General features: G+C 40.1%; 1 protein-coding gene across 1 annotated transcript in view; it reads right to left on the reverse strand.

The window, feature by feature from the left end:
* LOC106935670 (zinc finger FYVE domain-containing protein 16-like) overlaps positions 1 to 18,693 on the reverse strand; it is a 34,749-nt gene that overhangs the window by 8,046 nt on the left and 8,010 nt on the right. Inside the window, exons 3-15 of the mRNA XM_015016245.1 lie at positions 15,458 to 17,415; positions 13,353 to 13,449; positions 7,349 to 7,525; positions 7,094 to 7,224; positions 6,391 to 6,607; positions 5,931 to 6,053; positions 5,681 to 5,836; positions 5,377 to 5,601; positions 4,591 to 4,673; positions 3,661 to 3,765; positions 2,637 to 2,787; positions 2,444 to 2,524; positions 2,197 to 2,359 (exon numbers count right to left, since the gene is read on the reverse strand). Of these exons, the coding sequence (XP_014871731.1) occupies positions 2,197 to 2,359; positions 2,444 to 2,524; positions 2,637 to 2,787; positions 3,661 to 3,765; positions 4,591 to 4,673; positions 5,377 to 5,601; positions 5,681 to 5,836; positions 5,931 to 6,053; positions 6,391 to 6,607; positions 7,094 to 7,224; positions 7,349 to 7,525; positions 13,353 to 13,449; positions 15,458 to 17,415 (3,667 nt within the window). The remainder of the gene's footprint in view (positions 1 to 2,196; positions 2,360 to 2,443; positions 2,525 to 2,636; positions 2,788 to 3,660; positions 3,766 to 4,590; positions 4,674 to 5,376; positions 5,602 to 5,680; positions 5,837 to 5,930; positions 6,054 to 6,390; positions 6,608 to 7,093; positions 7,225 to 7,348; positions 7,526 to 13,352; positions 13,450 to 15,457; positions 17,416 to 18,693) is intronic.

Below are 18,693 nucleotides of genomic sequence, written 5' to 3' on the forward strand. Positions count from 1 at the left end.
AAGAAAACGACCCCGCACCTGAATAATGTTAACTCAAATGACCTCCAGATTTGCCTGACAGTTTCAATGTTCGGTTAAGATAATACATAGTCGTATATACCGTGATAGCCAAACAAATAAACATACGTTAAGCGAACTATGTATATGAATCGATACTCTTGTGTAAATGGAAAAATAATGCCTCCATAAAAAATAGTCAAAAACATGATCATTTTAACATGGAACTTACCTTGTTATAATAAGCTCCAGACAAGATGCCATACTGCTGCCTGCTCCTCAGGCAAACATGTGACGCAGTAGCGGAACAAGACGGCGTGGGCCGGGGGGCGGGGCTAATGACCGGGCCCAAATAATAAAGCTCATGATAATTTAACTTTACAACATGGACATGCCCGCAACGGCAGAGCTAACAAGTTTCATCACCACAGAGAGCGACTATGTCATTTTGAAGTCCGTCTGACATGAAGTACAACAAACCAAGAGAAGAACAGAAACATCAGGCTACTGGTCACTAACGATGAACAACACAAATTCAAAACATGTTAACGTAGTCCGTAGAAATGCTCTAGCTTATGGGGTTCCATTTGTTGCCAAGTGACTGATGATGACGTTGGTGACAAGCTTTACCCAGAATGCACCTGGAGACAATAAGGACGATTCATTTGTAGTTTGTGTGTCATAAAGTTAAATATAAGAGTGAAAATAAAGCCAGTCATGTGGCACAACATTTTATTAAATATTTTTCTCCCACTATGTCTCTAAATGGTTGCTAAAAACCTTACCAGGTTTTTAGCCTGGTAAGGTTAAAAACCTTACCAGGTTTTTTTGCTAAAAACCTGGTAAGGTTTTTAGCAAAAACCTTACCAGTGGGGCACCCTGCTATATAATCTACTGGGGTATAGTACACAGTTTTCAACAGGAGAGGGCTGTCCTTTACAGTTCTCATCAGATGTTCTAAAGAAAATTTGGATCCCTGAAGGCATATTCTTCCTCCCATGTGGGCCCCCTGTAGGTCCAGGCCGCGGGTATGTGTAACCCCTACCTTATCTTTTGCTCCTTCCCTGATGTGAAGTCACAAATATGTTACAATTGTGGGAGGAACTGTCTGATGATTTCTAAATTAACACCAGACTGAGTGTTGAGTTAGACTGTTGGAGTTAATTTAGAAATCAACACTGGACTGGATTGCCTTTTGTTTAACTCTTTGGAACTCTTTAGTGAGTGTTAGGGAAACTAACACTCACTTACACTCACTAACACATGTTGTTGAATTAACACTGTATTTTTAACATACAACACTTACACTGGAAATCTGACACTTCTGAATTTGCTGTGTACTAAATAAATAAAAGCCACTGGCTAAATTTATGTCGCAGTAATTAAATCAGATACGCAATTATACTTTTAAAGTTAAGTCAGTTTTGCCAAATTTCATCTAAACCACAGATCTAGAATGACATTGGTGCTTTTGTGGAAGCTTCCACAAATCCTAACTTCTGAGGAACAAACCATCAGGTTTAGGGCTGCAACTAATGAATATTCTGACAATTAATCGATTAATCGGATAAAAGATTTGCTGCGGCCTACAGACTTTTCATTTAACCGCTTAAACCTTTTTCAAATTCAAAAATACTTAATTGATCCATAAAAGGAAAATTAAATGAAACAACTTTTTTAAATGCCATATTAGAAATGCATTAGAAGATGCAAATAAGACAAATAATAAACATTTTATTGGGTAAAACCCAGTGATGTAGCATTTCTTTAGTAAATTTGATCAGGAGAAGCTAAAACTGTCACTCTAGGAGTTTTGGGTGAAACATATTCCCAGACAAAGGTGTTTTTGTATTATATGTAAAATATATATTTTATAGACTTTTGGCTTAATTACTGTTGCTCATTCATTATAATGAAAGTTCACTTTCTTAAATACCAATTACCTTTTCTGTAAAGAGCACTTTGTACAGGAACTGGAAAATATTTTATATATCTAAAATAAAATACTACAACCAAAAACAATTAAAAAACAAACACACACACCAAAACCATAATTACAATGGATTAAGATGACTCTGTGGACAAATTTGCCTTTCAAAAAATTGGAATCATCAGATTGTAAATTATGGAGCTCATTTTAATTAATAATGTTATTAATTGATTAATTGCCTGTTGGGACAGGCTTATAAGTAAAGTTACCCAGAGTTGACGGGAGATGTCCAGTCGACCCAGCGGACCGTGACGTTCTCTCGGACCTCTCCGCCGTCGTTCTTCCCACAGGGGATGTGGAAGTCTGTCTGTTCCCTCAGGGCGGAGCGCAAAGACTCCATGGTCTCCGGTGGGATCTGAACCATCAACCCATCTGAAAAACAAATTTATATCTTACCTATTATTCACACGCTGGCATATATACTAGATCTAAAGTCTGACTGTGAGTAACTTTTACCTTCGACGATGCTGGACTTGGCAATAAAACCCGACGAGGCTTTCAGCGCTCCATTAAACACCACAAAGCTGGCTCCAGTCACTGTAGAAAGAAACAATGGAGTCACCTCAGCAGACAAACGTACGGGGCTTTACAAGCTGCTGTAGCACTGACAGTTTTCCAACAAAGAGTAATGAGTTTGCAGCAGCCAGACCTGTGCGAGTCTTCCCTGGCTTGCTGTTGGCTTGAGTCTGATAGTTTCCCTCTTCGTTCTGGAAACACACCAGGTGAGAGTCGGCCTCCTGGCTGAAGCTCGCTCCGATGCTGATGACATGCTCGTTGGAGGAATTCACCACCTTCTGCATCTGTAGAGCACAGAAAACCATTTCTGTCTGTGGTAAACTGCTGCAAACTTTCAGATATCGTTTTGTTTAAGGACGTGTTCACACATCAACAACATCTTCAAACAAGCTAAAACCTTTGAGGAACCTGTTCCACCCCTCGCCTGTGGCGGTGCTGCACCCAGAACCACTTGAGGAAACAACATGAAAACCTCCGTCTTCAGAAGACGCCGCAACTTCTTTCTTCATGAAATGTAAACCAAAATGGAGTGGGGCCAGATTTTAGTGCTGCCAGGATTTTTCTTTTGTCTTTGGTAAAAGACCGCGAGTCATTTCTCCCTCAGCGATAAAAATGCACATTTGTTTTGGTTGTGTTTATCCAGAATCCCCCTTGCGCTATAGTCCGTTTCCTGATTTTGAAGCGGTCTCCGGTTCACATATGCATTCGAACTCCACCAGAGTTCACTTCTAGAAAGACTGGTTGATTCACACCAGTCCTGTTTATTCTGCTTTGAACTCTAGTTTGTTTGCCTGGAAAGTCTGGTTTGTTTGGGAAAGTGTGAATGCGCAATTGACCATAAAAAGCAAACTCTGATTCACCTTTAGCTTTCTCTTTAAAGTAAAATAAAGATCTTATCACAGTCATACTCGTGCAATGAAGTCATCATGGTGTCAGTTGCATGAGTCAACCATTCTGCCAAATGTACTGTCCACAATGCATACTCAAAGGTTTTGAGTATGCTGGACTAAAACCTTAAAAGATTACTGAAAAATTATTTCAGATGTAATCACTTAGAAAAGACAGGTAAGGAGGGAGCCTCAACTTTTACAGAACTAAAAATCAAAAGATATCAGACAACGTTGATACCATGCTGTAATTGGAAATGTAAAGCTTACCTCGCTAAAGCTACCCTTGGGGATCTCAATGTAGCTGTGTCCCATCTCCATGTGGATCCTCAGGCCTTCCACCACTGGCAGGCTGTACTGGTAGTTCCTCAGGTCCTGGACGAAGACCATTAACACATTATGACTATCTGTTCTTACATACACGGAGCCTGTCATCATTTTTAGACATATTTTCTAAGTTCTAGCTGAAAAATCATAACTGGATAACAGGTTATGTGTTGTGTAATGAAGAAGGTGTGGCCTAAGAATGTTGACACCCTATATCTAGGTGTGAATAATTAATATGCAGCTTCTTTTCTATAGAAAAATTAGCCAAAAAATGACACTTAAAATCTGAAAAGTCAAAATTGACTAAAAGCCTCTCAGAGGGATGCAGATTCAGAACTTCATATTCGGGTTTCATAACATCCACAGCTACAAAGTGAAAACTAGTGCATTTTGACTACAGGAAATTTAACTTTTGTTTTTAAAATCTTATAGTTTCTGCTGCAGGAACAGCTCCAGAGCAGAACTCTACCCCAGAAAACAGCCTCATTATAGGCGGAGATTAGAGGGTGCAAAATATTTCAAACTAATTGAAAATTCACAGTTTTGTATCAGTGATGTCCGAACTTAAACTCACAACACAGCAAAGGTTCAAAGTACATGAGAAATAACCTAAGATTAAAAAAAATGTTCTGAAAAATAAAGTTTTAATAAAGATTTGTCTTTCTGGGGTAAAAAACAAGAAAAAGAAAAAAAAACCTTCTGGTTCACAGTTAAAACACTTGAAATTATGCAGCGTGATCTGGGTAAGAAACTAATAATTACACTAAAATATTAAAGGTTTTTAACTTCTTCAGTTGGATCACAAACATAACCTGATTGATTTAATATTGACAGCTGTCCATGGTGGGAACCACCTGCTGCTGTGGTACTTACAGCCAGTAAATTCATAATGGTGTGTCCCGTCTCTCGATACACAGAGTCCCGAAAACGAACACTTACGAGCATCGTTGGATACACTGGAAACACACACACATCAATTTAGGGTTAATTATTATTAATTATTACATTTATTGAACAATAATAGGACAATTTCCCAAATGTAAGGTGTGATGTGAAACAGCACATCAGTCAGCTGAGTGTGTGTGTGTGGACAGTAGAGATATTAACCAATCTGATATAAATATCTGGATTGGTCCAGATATTGAAAAAAAGTCCAGATTGTGCAACGGCGACAATGTGTCCAATCTAAAAGGGAAGATCTATTCAGCCAAATTCTATGCTTTGTGCTCTGAGAAATGTCATGTTTTATTTATTTGACATTATATTTAGAATCCATAAGTGCATTTTCTGAACCATCTGAAAGCCGGTTTGTTGCAGAAGGTAAATACCTTAATTATTTCACATTGGCTGTTGTAGTCCTGACTGCACCGACTGAAAAAACAATGCGTTACTTTAGCATGTTTGACTAAGATTGTGAAGTTATTGGTGTAGTTGGGTGTGCTGTACTGGTGCAGAATTACCAAATAAATGTGTATATTTATGTAAAATAATAAATGTTTTAAGCCAATTCAGCACTGCTTTTATGCATCGGCTAATATTAAACCTCAGTTATTTGTATGGAAAAAAAGGGAATCTGTGCTTCCCTAGTGAACAGCGGACATGATTCTAGCTGTGTTGTACAAAAAAAAACAAAAAAAACAGCAGAAGCAAATCACACACTGTCATATTCGGCTCCGAGCCGTAGCAGCAGCCTGAGCGGGAACACTTTGGCCCAGGGAACCTCCAGCTTCTGGACAAGCAGGCCAAACAGAAACGGCTGTGGAGGAAGCGTGAGGCCGTCCAGAGACTGACAGCTGGGGGAGAAGAACAGCATTCCTGCATGATCTTTGCTGTCCAGGAAGCTGCTTGTGAACGTAATGTTATCCAGCTCCTCCACAAACTTCCCTGCAACAGACAACGAGGTTTGTAGCTTTTTGGAGATGCTTTCTGAATGTTCTAGTAAGGCCCCGTGTGAACCGGTTACCTCTCTGGGCATCCTGGTAAACGCTGAGATAAAGTGAGAAGAGGTCTCTTGGAAGCGTTTTTTCTCCTGACAAACATTCCAACAGAAACACCAACTCTTTCTGTCCCAGAGCCAGCAGTCCATTAGAGCCGACACACCAGCACTGCCTGCCGCTGTCTGTTTGGGAACAGCAAGGAGTAAGAAGGCAGGAGGAAGGCGGTCCGTTTCATAATGAGCAACATTCATACCAGAAGCAAACAATTCTACTCACAGGTAACCAGTTTGACATTTACAAGGAGGTTGGCATTCAGAACGAAGGTCAGCGGACGCGGACCTCCTTCCTCCAACAGGTGTCGGATCTGACAGGGAGCTGGACTCTCCTCCACCAAAACATCTAAGCACCAAACACAGAACGGTGTGAGCTGACGGTTCCAGAAGGTCCAGACAGAGGGCGCGTTCAGTCCTGTTTAGTCCGATTTAATCAAACTAGTTGGTTTGCCTAGAAAATGCTCAATCAAACTGTGAGGCAGCATGCAGTAGAGATCTGCTCCAGCTGGTCGTTAGACCTGCTAAAGGCTGATCAAACTTATCTCAGGGTCTGCTTATCTCATAACACCAGGGTTTATGCTTCCATGTTATAAAGCTATAGAGCAAACTTTCACAATAAGAGTCTTATTTCAAATTTCAAAGTCTTTAAATTTGTCACATATCTGTCATGCAGACTCACACACCTTCCCCGTCATCTTCTCCGGTGGTGATGAGCAGAGGAGGCAGCTCATCCTGACTGTCTGGTAACAGACTGGGAACCCTCATCACTGAAGAACCAATTCCAGAAAGCAACCCGTAATCCCAGGGTCCAGACACCAGAGCTCGCTCCACCGGCACGACTACAGGGGCTTCAGGGACGGATGGGGCCCCACCTCCAGGGTCCAACCCAGCTGAGCCAGACTGAAATAAGAGATGATCATCTCAGGCTACAACAATATGCTTTCTTTTTAAAATAAAATTTTAACAAGCCAAAGTTCAAAACATTTGGTTAAAAACCTAAATTAAATTAACACCAAAAATGTTTTAAAAACTTTTCTTCTTTTTGCCATCAAATGTAACATAAAGGATCGACAAACACAGATGCAAACAGAAGTTAGTGAAAGTTAAGTGGATATATTTCCCCTAAAGAGAATAAAGTGTTTAATTTTGCTGCATTTTGGATCTTCATGTTTTGTTCTCACTACATGCAGAGGAAAGTAACTTGACTCCAACGCCTCCAGAATATTCTAATTGCCTTAAGCAGCTTGGATTCATAAAAAAAAAAAAAAATCATGACTTCTGCAGACAAAAATTTGCAATATTATATTTTTTTCATATCTCCCGCTCTTAGTTAACACTGTTTGAGTGAGAGGAATTGGGGTGAAGCTTTATGGATGTTTGTCTTACGGTTTCCGGGTCTGGACTGAACTCCTGTGAGCTCCTGCGGCTCGTCACCGACAGCCTGACTGTGTCGGCCACCTCTCCGTTGGGCAAGATACCATCAGCGAACCAAACGCGTTTTTGCTCACGTGGACAAGCTGATATGACAGAGAAACAGGAATTTCTTCAATGTGAACATTTCAGAGAAACAAGACAGAAATCAAACTACAGACTATAAACAGAATCAAAGAGGAGCCATTAAACACGCATCATCATGGGTACCGTCATTGTTGGGGTGTTTGAGAACAGAGACGGGGACCATGACGGTGGGCGGGGGGGAGTTCAGCGTTCCTGCCGCGCGAGCCTGCTGCAGAGGGGGAATGGTGCTGCAGTACTCAGACGGGACATTGGGGTTTGGGCTCGGGCCCGTGGGACTCATCATCCGCTCCAGGGCCTGGGCTGAAACACAAATAGGTTGTTAGAAAAGCATTTTATTAGGGTTGCACCGATAGCAGTTTTCAGGTTGATTGCCGATTACAGACCTTTAAGAAGCCTGACCTGCCGATTCTGATTTTGGCCGATACTGATTTTTGTTTTGACTGAAATGTTGCAAAATATAGCAAGAAAAATGCTGAACTGATAACAGTGGAGTGACTGTTGTTAAGTGCAAATGTGCAGACATGACCTGGTGGGCGGGGCTAACAGTCGAACCTCTCTCACGGCAGAACAGAAGAGGACAGTGGCTGATTTTTAGACATTTGCTGAGGTAGAAAAGATCAGTGGATGAGATTGGTTTCACATGTAAGTATCGGCCGGTCACCGATCTCACAAAATTAAGGAAATTATGAGTGCATCTCTAATAAAGACCTATGCCAAGTTGGGTTTAGAGGAGGTGCTGATAGCCTCCAAACATGGTACAAATGTACAAAGAATAAATAAGAAAATCCAAAAAAGGAATAAAATTTATTTTTTAAGGTGATGACCCACTTCAGGCAAACATAAGCACTTCCTGCATTTTCCAAAGACTAAAACATAATGCGTTCATTCGGAGTGGCGAACGAACAATCAAGAGAAAATGTCTGTTTACTGGAAGTGAAATAAAATCTTGATGTAATACAGCGGTAGGTAAAGTGAAGGTTAAGGTAAAACCTCAGAGCAGTAATGAATATCTAGGCTGCAGCACTGACCCATTAACCTTAAACACCATGTAGAACAGGAGCAGATTCTAGGAAAAACTGACCTCAGAAAGCTTTACCTTCTGAGGAAACACTGAATGTGTAACATAAATATTTAAACCTTCCACTCCAGACAATTCTGCAAATTTATCAAACTCACTTCAGATTTAGTCTGTCACTATGGTTACAAAAGGAAAACATTTGTGATACAATTGCTGGACATTGATTTGACCACATGCATTACAACAAACCCCTCTATTCCTGACTTATCTTTTTCCACGTTGTCATAGCTTTTCAGGTTAAAAACCATCAGATCAATTAGCGGACAAGCAGGACAGAGATCAGTCTGCATGACGGATATGTGATGAATTTAAAGCATTATTTTAGTTTGGAAGATCCCCAAACATTAAGTTGTTACTTTGGCCAGATCATGGAGCGCACCACATTCTTACAGAGACACAATTCATCTGGAAAACAGGTGTTTGATCCAACTGTGTGCCTGATGCTGATGAATGATAAACTGATAGGTTTAGGAAAACTCTAAGATGTTTTCTCAGTGCCTTTTGGTTATGCTAGGAGAAAAACGTTGACAAAGCATTTAGCTACATAATATTGATTAAGCCTCAAAGTTTCATCGATAATGTGTAATTGACAACAGGCGAGATAAGAAAATCAAAAACAGCCACACAATAGCAACTGTTCAATAGTTCAATGAAACGTTTTGGCACTAGAAGGATTTGGTTATTGAAATTTGTATAATTTGCAAAACTGCAATGGAAACAATTTTTTTTTGCATAACACGAGTTGCATGATAAACAGCTACTGGCGGAAACTATGAAGAATAAGATGACAGGAAGTGAAAGGGGGATGATGGCGCAAGCATGTTTTCTAAAGACTTATCGCATTTAACCAAAGCACCACAATCACAAAATTTAGATTTTTTTTTCGTCATTAGAGGAGCATCTTCAAGGTTTTGCACACATTTGAAATGGAAATGGCTTTTGAAGCACGCGATTTTACATACATAAATACATATATATATATATATATATATATATATATATATATATATATATATATATATATATATATATATATGAAAATACACAAGAAATAAATACTTCTACTTTGACATGCAGGGTATTTATAACACTAGTTAATAGTCATCAGTGATACAGGGTCCATCCTCACACATACTCCAAAAAGGCTTTTGCACATATCTAAAGCAAAAAAGCAGAACAAAGTTCTGAGTGATCCACATCTTACCTCCTCATCGTCTCGTCTGTTAAAACTCAATCAGCCCAAATCATCCCCAGCCTATTCCTCAGGCTGACCTCAGACACAGCCAGCACAGCTTTTCACAAAAGTCGATTTCCAGGAGTGTGCTGTTAGCATTAATAGGCTGTTAGCCGCAGGCTGCTGTGAGAGCGTGTGTGCGCGCAGCAAGCCTTTACATGTTGACGTAAGAAGGGAGGAGAGGAGACCACAACCCACTGCACCACAGCAGCAAATACAAGCCGTGAAAGTGGATCAACCTTGTTGGGTTTTTTTATTTTTTTTTTTATTCAGGCAGCGTGTGAGCATCACATGTCTGCTGCGTTAAGCTGGTCCAGGACCAGTCACAAGAACACACACACCCATAAAAACGAAAGACAAAAACAGAGTCCTGCTCTAATTCTCCTTCCTCCATCCATCACCTCCCTCCTGTCCTGCTGCAGGCATGAAACACAAAAGGATTCCTTTATACTTCAGCCAAGCATCGACTTTATTATAGTTTTACACATACAAACATTTCTTTATAGAATTGCTTCAATATTTAGAAGGAAACATTTGAATTACTTTGTATTACAAATGAAATATTTAATACCTAGGGGTGCACTGACTGCAATTTTCTGGCAGATCACAAATCTTTAAAATGCCTAACCAATTTTGGCCAATAATGACTTTTTTGTTGTTGTTTGAAAAGCCACTAAATGTAGCGACAATGTTGCAGTAGTGACCTGGTGGGAGAGTCTGTCAGTCAGTCCAGGGGACAGTGGCTGATTTTTAGACCTTTGAAAGTGTCGGTTTCCTGTTCTGCAGGATTTGCCTGTACTGTGTAAACAGTTTGCGTTAACTTGGGTGACCAAAGTTATGCTTCTTTTACACTTTGACATGATTTGATTTGCCATTTTAAGAAGAAACTGTATTTTCTGGACTATAAGTCACTTTTTTTCATAGTCTGGATGGTTCTGTGTCTTACATGAGTTATTTTCTGTCCCTGACGCATACTTTTATTTGTGTCTTATACTCCAGAGTAGGCCTGTCACGATAACAAATTTTGCAGAGCAATTAATTGTCTAAAGTCCAGCAGACATTGGAGATAATATGTGGAAACAACATTAATATTTATTCAACATTTCATGCAAAGAATATAGAAAGGACAAGGGGAGGAGTTGGAGCCAAACTGCTACATAGTTGATAAACCCGGTAACTTTTTAGCTGCTCTTTGTTAAAGTGACATAAATAGGTTATGATTTTCATTCAGTCAGGACTTACGCTGACTCTAGCCAAATGCGTCACAGGTAGATTCTAGTAAAGCATTGATTAATGTCTGGTTTTAAAATTAGTTAGCTGGACTTGTAGCCATTATTTTGTGCCCATGTGGCTGGACACCACATGGCACGACGAACCCGATCGAACCGTTATACCTAGGATTCCTGTCGGCTAATGTGTGGTCTCAGGTAGTGTGCGCTGGACATTACACTAAGGAAATGAGGAAGGGAGGGTCAGTGGAGAGCTTTTTTGAGCCTTTTTTCATTCAGTGTTGTCAATAGAAAGAAAAAAAGGCAAGAAGAGACGATAAAGCCGATAATTAAAATGAGGTCGATAGATCAATTAATCGCACGATAAATTAAACCTATCGTTTATCGCGACAGGCCTTCTCCAGAGCGACTTATAGTTCACAAAATACGGTTCTTGAAAATGTTATTTGCACTTTAAATATTAGCTTTTAAAATCCAGTTTTTTGAGAAGGTTATGTGAACAAATTTCAACTTTTTTTGTAAGACTATGTTATGCCAAAAATAAAACTAAGAAAAAATCCCTTACTTTCATAAAAAGGTGCTGCAAAAATCAGTCATTTCAGGGTATAGAAATCCCCCCAAAAACCACTGCAACAACCTGAAGGGTTTAGATTGGGTAACAAACTAAGATTAAAATACAAACTTATATATGGTAACGATCAAGATCCAAACATCACACATACACAAAGAGAAATATGTGGGGCTACATTAAAGTCCTTTAAAACAGTGATGTGTTTAACAATACAAAGTTTGTATCTTGTTCCTGCTGATGTGTGGAAGAGTTTGTGAAGCACTAATGCTTATTTCTTTTCTCTCCATTGTGATAACTTGATTTCATCCACACTTTTGTACAACTCCAGTTTGCTGTGAACACATAATTCTTTGTTTTCCTGCTCCATAAAGTTAGCGCTTTGCATCGAAAGCCATCATTTTTATTCACTGACTCGTGTTTCAGCTACTCTCTGTAGTAGCTGTGAGAACTGAGAGCTGAAGCAATCCATCCAGTTTAACTTCAACTACTCCTTTACTGTGAATTTCATTTTATAGCTTAGAATACAATGGTTGAGTTATAGGGGACAATACAGGAATTGATTAGATCAATAAATAAAGTGCATTTTAAAAAATAAAGTTGTACCACTCATTAAAGCAGGCAGAGGTTTTAAAATATGCAGAAAAGCTGACTCGTGGTAAGCTAGCTAACATTATCGACTGCTATCACAGATAAAGTTTAATCATGTGCATCAACACTACAAAGCTACGAGACAAGGAAACGAGCAAAGTGACGGAGCGAGGCTGGGATTCTGGGAATATTACATGACTACTTCAGTTTCAGCCTGTTGTACAGCGCTTTTTATGGATATGAAGGACAAAGCAGAAATCTTTCTGAGAACCGTACACAGGTATTTAGCATTGCTGCTCTGGTGTGTTAACTACCCAGAAGACACGTTTGCCAAGTTCTGACTCTCATAAAATATGTTCACTTCCGGCTTACAATAATGCTTTAAATATTGCATTATCCTTGTTGTTCCATGTATTTTTCTGTTTGCTTGAAACCACCAGTACCACGGCCAAGCAGAACCGGAAAATGGCCGATTCCTTTTCCACCTGATCAGGCCGAACAACTCAAAGGAGAAAGGGCGCCAATATGTCCAGAACACCCAACACCTCTAGTATCACACAAACCAACTAATCCACTGATTTACTTCACAATGTTAAGAAATTACTTTAATAATGTTATTTATATTACTATAATTATCACTATTATTAATATTACTATTATTGTTGCTACAGTCATTATAACACTATTAGTATTATATAACTGTTAATAGAATTATATATTTTTTTTACTTTATATATAATATTTTTACTGCTACTATAATAAGATTGTTATATTATTATAAGATAATAATTGTTATGTTATAACAACATTACTACACTTATTACTATTAATTGTACTAATTGTACTATACTATCTATAATAAATAAGTGTAGGGATTAAGACAGATATTATAATGACTATAATTATAATGACGCTATTATTTTTACTATAATGTTAATATAATTGTTAATAAAATGATATATAATATTATTTTCACTATGACAATACTAATAGGACATTGTGATAATTATTACCATTGTTATTACTGTATTATTGTGATTAGAATATTGTTACAGTTATATATAATACTATGAAAATAACAGCTGTGATGCTATTAATATTATGGTTATTATAATTACCATGTTAAGATTTTTTCTATAATAATAATAATAATAATACTATTGTTATTCCTACAACTACTATTTTGAACTGTTTATGGCTGATTATGCACCCAGATCCACTAAAATGTAAACATTTCTCACTAAAAACAAATCCTGAGAATTTCATTTTTGTGCTGCTATAGTCAATGAAGATCTGACGGTCTGTGTGCTAAAGGCTAATCTCGGTGGGGAGAGGGGAGGGTGTTAACAACTGAACAATGAATCATCTATCCTTTGATTTTGTCACTGCAATAACGCCCATGGGCAGATGAAAAGCGTTCCTCTTACCTTTGTGTATGGTATCAAAGCAGAGGACGCACACTCGAGCCTCCTTATCGAGGTACTTCAGCTTACACTTTCTGTTGCAGCACCCAGCGCAGTACACCTGCCACAGAAAGAGAACCACAATGAAGGCAACACCGATTCACTCTAGCAGAGACAGAGAGAGAAAGGTGGAATGAAAACTATTCAGAGAGCATCCTGACATGTTCGTGCGGCGCCACGCAGCAGCAACAGCAGCAGCAGCAATAGCAGCAGGAGTAGCAGCGGCAAATCATGTCGTCTGAGCTGTAAACAATCGCATCCTGAGCGCCGGCTTCCAGTCCTGCTTTAATCGCCGCTCCTTAGAGGACTTAGCCACTGGCTCCAGGATGCAAGGCTCAGCGGAGGTCTAAAGAGGAGCTGGAAAAAGAACCGCTGACTCATGCTCTTTGCCATAGGGCTATTTTTAGCTCCGAGATGTAATCTACCGTTTTAACTATTTCTGGGGCACAGACACCGGAGAACACAAAAACAAAAACGATTCAGCTCACAGAAAATTAGGTTTGTTGAGAGAGAAGGAATGTAAAAAACAAATGGACAGAAATAAATTGATTAATTAATAAGGTTATTGATCATAATTAAGGAGGATTTAGACATAATTCATACTTTTCATATTTTATCACTTTACCAGAAGCCTAGGAGTATTTTATTTATTTATTTTCTGTGACAGACCAATTCAGAGAAGAATGTCTTTGATCTTTTATTGTTTTTTTTACTAAATAAAATTCTGAAAAGTGTAATTCAGATCATATAAGTCAATACGTTGTCTTGTTGCCATGACAGCTGCAAGTCTTTTGAGACACTGTATATCTTCCAACATGAATATCAGCTGATCCATCTACATATTTAAGGCTGGAAGAAGAACCTCTGTGCCAGTCTTAAGCCTTTTGCAACCTCTAACAAGATTTCTTTCCATTGTTGCCAGGTATTTAACTCCATCCTCCCATCTGACTAATTTATAATTTGTTGCTGAAGAATGATGAATCTCTGTGTTTACCTACATGAACCAGCCGATCAATGTTATTTAATGATCAGCAATGAGGAATCATAATTTCTGGTAGCCGGTGACATGAAATAATGTTTATGAACTGCCTTTTAGAAGACCAATGGCACGCTGCAGTTCAGAGCAATATTAAGGGTGTTTTCACACTATTTAGTCTGGTGGACTTATTTCTATTTGGGACCAAAGCGGCAACATTTGCTATATTTTCAGCTACTGTGGTTCAACTTCACACTGTAAAATTCAGAGGCAGCTCTGAAAACAAATGTTTTGAAAAACATGTTCACCTCCTCGGCTGTGGGGGCGGTGCATCAAGAACGCAGCACCCCCACACAAAAACCTCTAAAGAAGACATGAACGCAACTTCCTTCTTCACAAAACATAAACAAAAACAGAGTGGGGTCAGACTTTAGCGGCTGAAGGACTTTTCTTTTGATAAAAGACCATGAGCCATTTCTCCTGCTACAGCTAGACTCCCATGTTTCTTTTGGTTGTATTTACCCAGAATGCCCTGCGCTGTAGTTTGCTTCCTGTTTTTGGAGCAGTCCCCAGCCCGCTTGGCATTCACAATGCATTTGAACCGTATCACAGTTCACTTCAACCGAACACAGACCGAGGTTTGCTGACGGACAAGAGTTTAAATACACATTCACATCTCCCAAAATGAACTAAACTTTCTGTTCAACCTTATTTGGTTAAAAAAGGTTAAACAGGGCTGGTGTGAATGAAACCTAAATGCACCTCCTCTGCACTATGGAGGTTTGGAAATGGGATTAGGAGCCAGCCCTGGGGATGCTATCTTGGTCACATGAACAAAACCACATAACCAACCTCATCTAAAGAAACGCAAACATAAAGAGCAACAAGATGGAAATGGACGTCAGTTCATGATCTCAGCCGAGTTTTAGTTGTCAGACTGTTGAGTACAAAATGGCAGACAAAAGCAGATTCTGATGTTGATGCCGATATATCATGCATTCCTATGAAAGACGACTAATAAATCTGTTTTTTTGTGAGAAAAAGAAGACTGTATGAAGGATGATTGACACATCCCACTATGTCACAGGCTTACCTTCCCACAGGCTCGACAGTGATGGCGCCTCTTGGTGAAAGTGAACCTCTGCTTGCACTTCATACAGTTGGGAGCTTCAGCGTCTGGCACCCACTCCGGCTGTCTGCTCCCCAGCTCCTCAATGCCGTCCCTCTTCCAGCTTGTTGACCTGGCAACGGCCACTGGTTCCTCCCCGGGGTAAGGAGGCGGCTCTGAGAGTTCATCAAACCCCACGGAGAAATCCTGATGGTTCTGAGAGGCGATGCTGGAGTTGGAATCCCTGAATCTGGAGTGCTCCTCTATAGGGCTTGGGCTCTCTTCGTCTTCTGGTGTTGGAGAGGCATCAAGCTCCACCCCTTCTTCTCCAGCAGGTGGAGGTCTGGTAGTTTGGCTGTGTGGCTGTTTTGGTCTCGCACCTCCATAGGAGTGTTGCTGATCGGAGCTACTTCTGTGCTGGGACAGGGAAGTGTTGCTGGTTAAAGAATAGCTGACTCCAGAGGAGTCTTCCTGGCAAGGTCTACAAGAGTCTTGTAATACTGGTGTAGCAGCAGTTGTTCTGCAACTTTCTGGAGAGGCCAGTTCCTCCAGGTCTTCCTGTCCATCCTGACTGCAGCTTTGTTGTCCTTTCTCGATCTGCTGTTCTTCCAGATCTTGGCCTGACTCTGAGAGACACTTTGGTTCGGTGTAATCTCCAGAGCTGCTGCAGAAAGAAGCCCCCGAGCCCTGCTCCGCTTCAGCATGCGCCTGAAGGAAAGCATCCAACTCTTCATCTGTGACCAGCAGCTCAGCCTGGTCGCTCTCGGGTAGATACTCAAAACCGAACTCGGGGGGATCGACTGGACTGGACTCCAAATGGTCAGAGGTGGAAAGTTCTGCAGGAATGGTAGATTCTAGGGAGCCATGTTGGCCCTCTGGAGATGGCCTGCGCTCTGGAATCTGCTCTGAATCATAGGAGTCGTCATCCCTAATGGAGTCTCTGGCGTCATCTTTCGGTTCCAGAGCCAACGGCGACTCCGTCTCTGCGTCCTCAGACGCTGCTGCCCCGTCATGACGCTCTTCTGCTGCCTCCAAATCGTCTTCTGAGGTATTTGACTTCACCAGAGCGCCACACATTGACACAGCTATCGGCAGGCATGATAAGCTGACTGGTTCGCCATTTGATTCATGCATCAACCCTTCGGTAGACTCAGCTACACCTTCTTCCAACATCTTATCCAATGAAGGCTCTTTGTTTGATAAAGTCGCTTGTTTATTGGATTCTGTAGGATCTGTTTCATGGAGGCTCAAGGAATTCTCCACCGGTTGCTCTGAGGAGAAGACTTCTTCGCTCTTCTTGTCGTCTTCATCAGCACACTCTGCGGTTCTCGACTGTGACTCATCGATGGGCTCTGAACTTTTCTCCACTGCTGCAGGGAAAATAATGTCCAACAAACTGAGTGAAGCAGAGTAACCGCCGCTCTGCTGATGCAACTCATCTGTCCCTGCAGAAGCTTGCTCCTCCGTAACACTGTTCAAGTTGAGCCCTGCCCCCACCTCTGCGACCACGGGGGTGTCGAAGTCCACAAGCAGCGCCTCCTTCTCCTCCTCCATCTGCTGTTCAGCCGCGTCCAGCTCACTGAATGCATCGTGGCTGTTGGTCCGTACCAAGATGGCCGAGCTCGCGTCGTTTACGAGGTCACACACTGGCTTCAGAGTTCTGTCCGGGCAAGGGGGCGCCGTGCTTTTCGTAGGCCTGCGGTCCACGGAAGACAGAAGGTCGACGCCAGTCAGGGGCTGACCTCTGACCTCGCTACTGTCGGCGCCATGGAGGTGGCCACCGGGGCTGTCGGAACAGCTTCTTGAAGATCCATAGTGAAGAGAATTGAGGTCTGGAAGGCTTGTTGGGGCACTGGAGACCTCTGAGGAGGAACCCTGAGGGCCCAGTGAGGAGAACGGGTAGACTGGGGGCTTCAGGAAAACAGGCTTGCATTCAAGTTCCTCTGCAAAGCAAAAGGAAGAAAAGTTATGCAGGTAATCGTTTCTATACTAAACAGTCTAATACTTTACTGAAAAATAAATGGCAAATCTATTTATAAGGCTGTCCCAAATCAACTTTGTTCGCTTCTGACACGATACTGATATTGCCGCTTTGAGTATTGGTCAATACCAATATTGAGCCAGTACAATATAAGCAGGAATCATACACAGTTTATTACTTATTTAGCAGTTTTGAATGTTAGAAAAGGCTTGATCAAGTGATGTTACTAAAACAGAGAACAATAATCAACCACAGTAGGTATGAGAAGAACTGACCAATTTATTATCAACCTATGGGCCTGCATGCAGATACAAGTAGTGACCAATATAATCTTATGTAAAGGCCAGTACATAAGATTATATATGCTATTCAGAAGCAGCCAATTGATATATTATGATTTTTAATGATGAATATAAGCCCTTATTGAATAAGGCTATTATAAACAGGAGCAGGACAGTTTTAAACTAGGTGGTGGCTCTAAAGAAAACAATTCTTTTTGTCTGATTTAAAAACTTATTCCACCACATGAAATATTAACATTTTGGAAAAAACAAAACAAAAAATTTTGGGGCAGAAACCGTTCAAAGAACTATACATAAATACAAGTTCTAAATTGAAAACTATTTATTACAACTGGGATAATTACAGAAAAATGTTTATTTCAAAAGTCCATTCTACTTTATTTTTTTAGGAAGTAAAAAAAACCTGCAGGTTTCAAGAAATCCTGAAACAACACAATGCTGATTCTGGCTTGCCATTAGACAGCGAGAATAAGATCTATTGAATCAACCTGTAAACTTGATTCTTCTTTATACTCTATTAATAGTTAAACTGACAAAAATCTAACAAATGTTTCTAAAAATACCAAGCTTCTGTTTCTATGAACAATTATAAGAGAAGTTTTCATTTATATTTTTTTAAACTTGTTATATCATATCATGCTAAAACAAGGAAGAGAGATTCAATTCAGTAGTAAGCTGTAGAAAAGTCAATCTAAATTTGAGTTTGTCGTTCTGCCTGCAGCCCAGTCAAACAGGAAAGGATAGGAGGATGTTTATCAGCCTTTTTATGATGTTAGGAAACCTCAAAACATTTCCAAATTATTTAGTTTCATACTTACTAATAGAATCAAACATGGAGAACCAATATTTAGTTTTATTAGAACAGGAATCCAGAGAAACCCCTACTAGTTTTTAATTATGAAATACTTATTCTTATTAAACATGGGAAGTTTTATGTA

Source organism: Poecilia latipinna, unplaced genomic scaffold, assembly GCF_001443285.1.
Source record: "Poecilia latipinna isolate Pla-1442-1.1 unplaced genomic scaffold, P_latipinna-1.0 Scaffold1998, whole genome shotgun sequence".
NCBI lineage: Eukaryota > Metazoa > Chordata > Actinopteri > Cyprinodontiformes > Poeciliidae > Poecilia > Poecilia latipinna.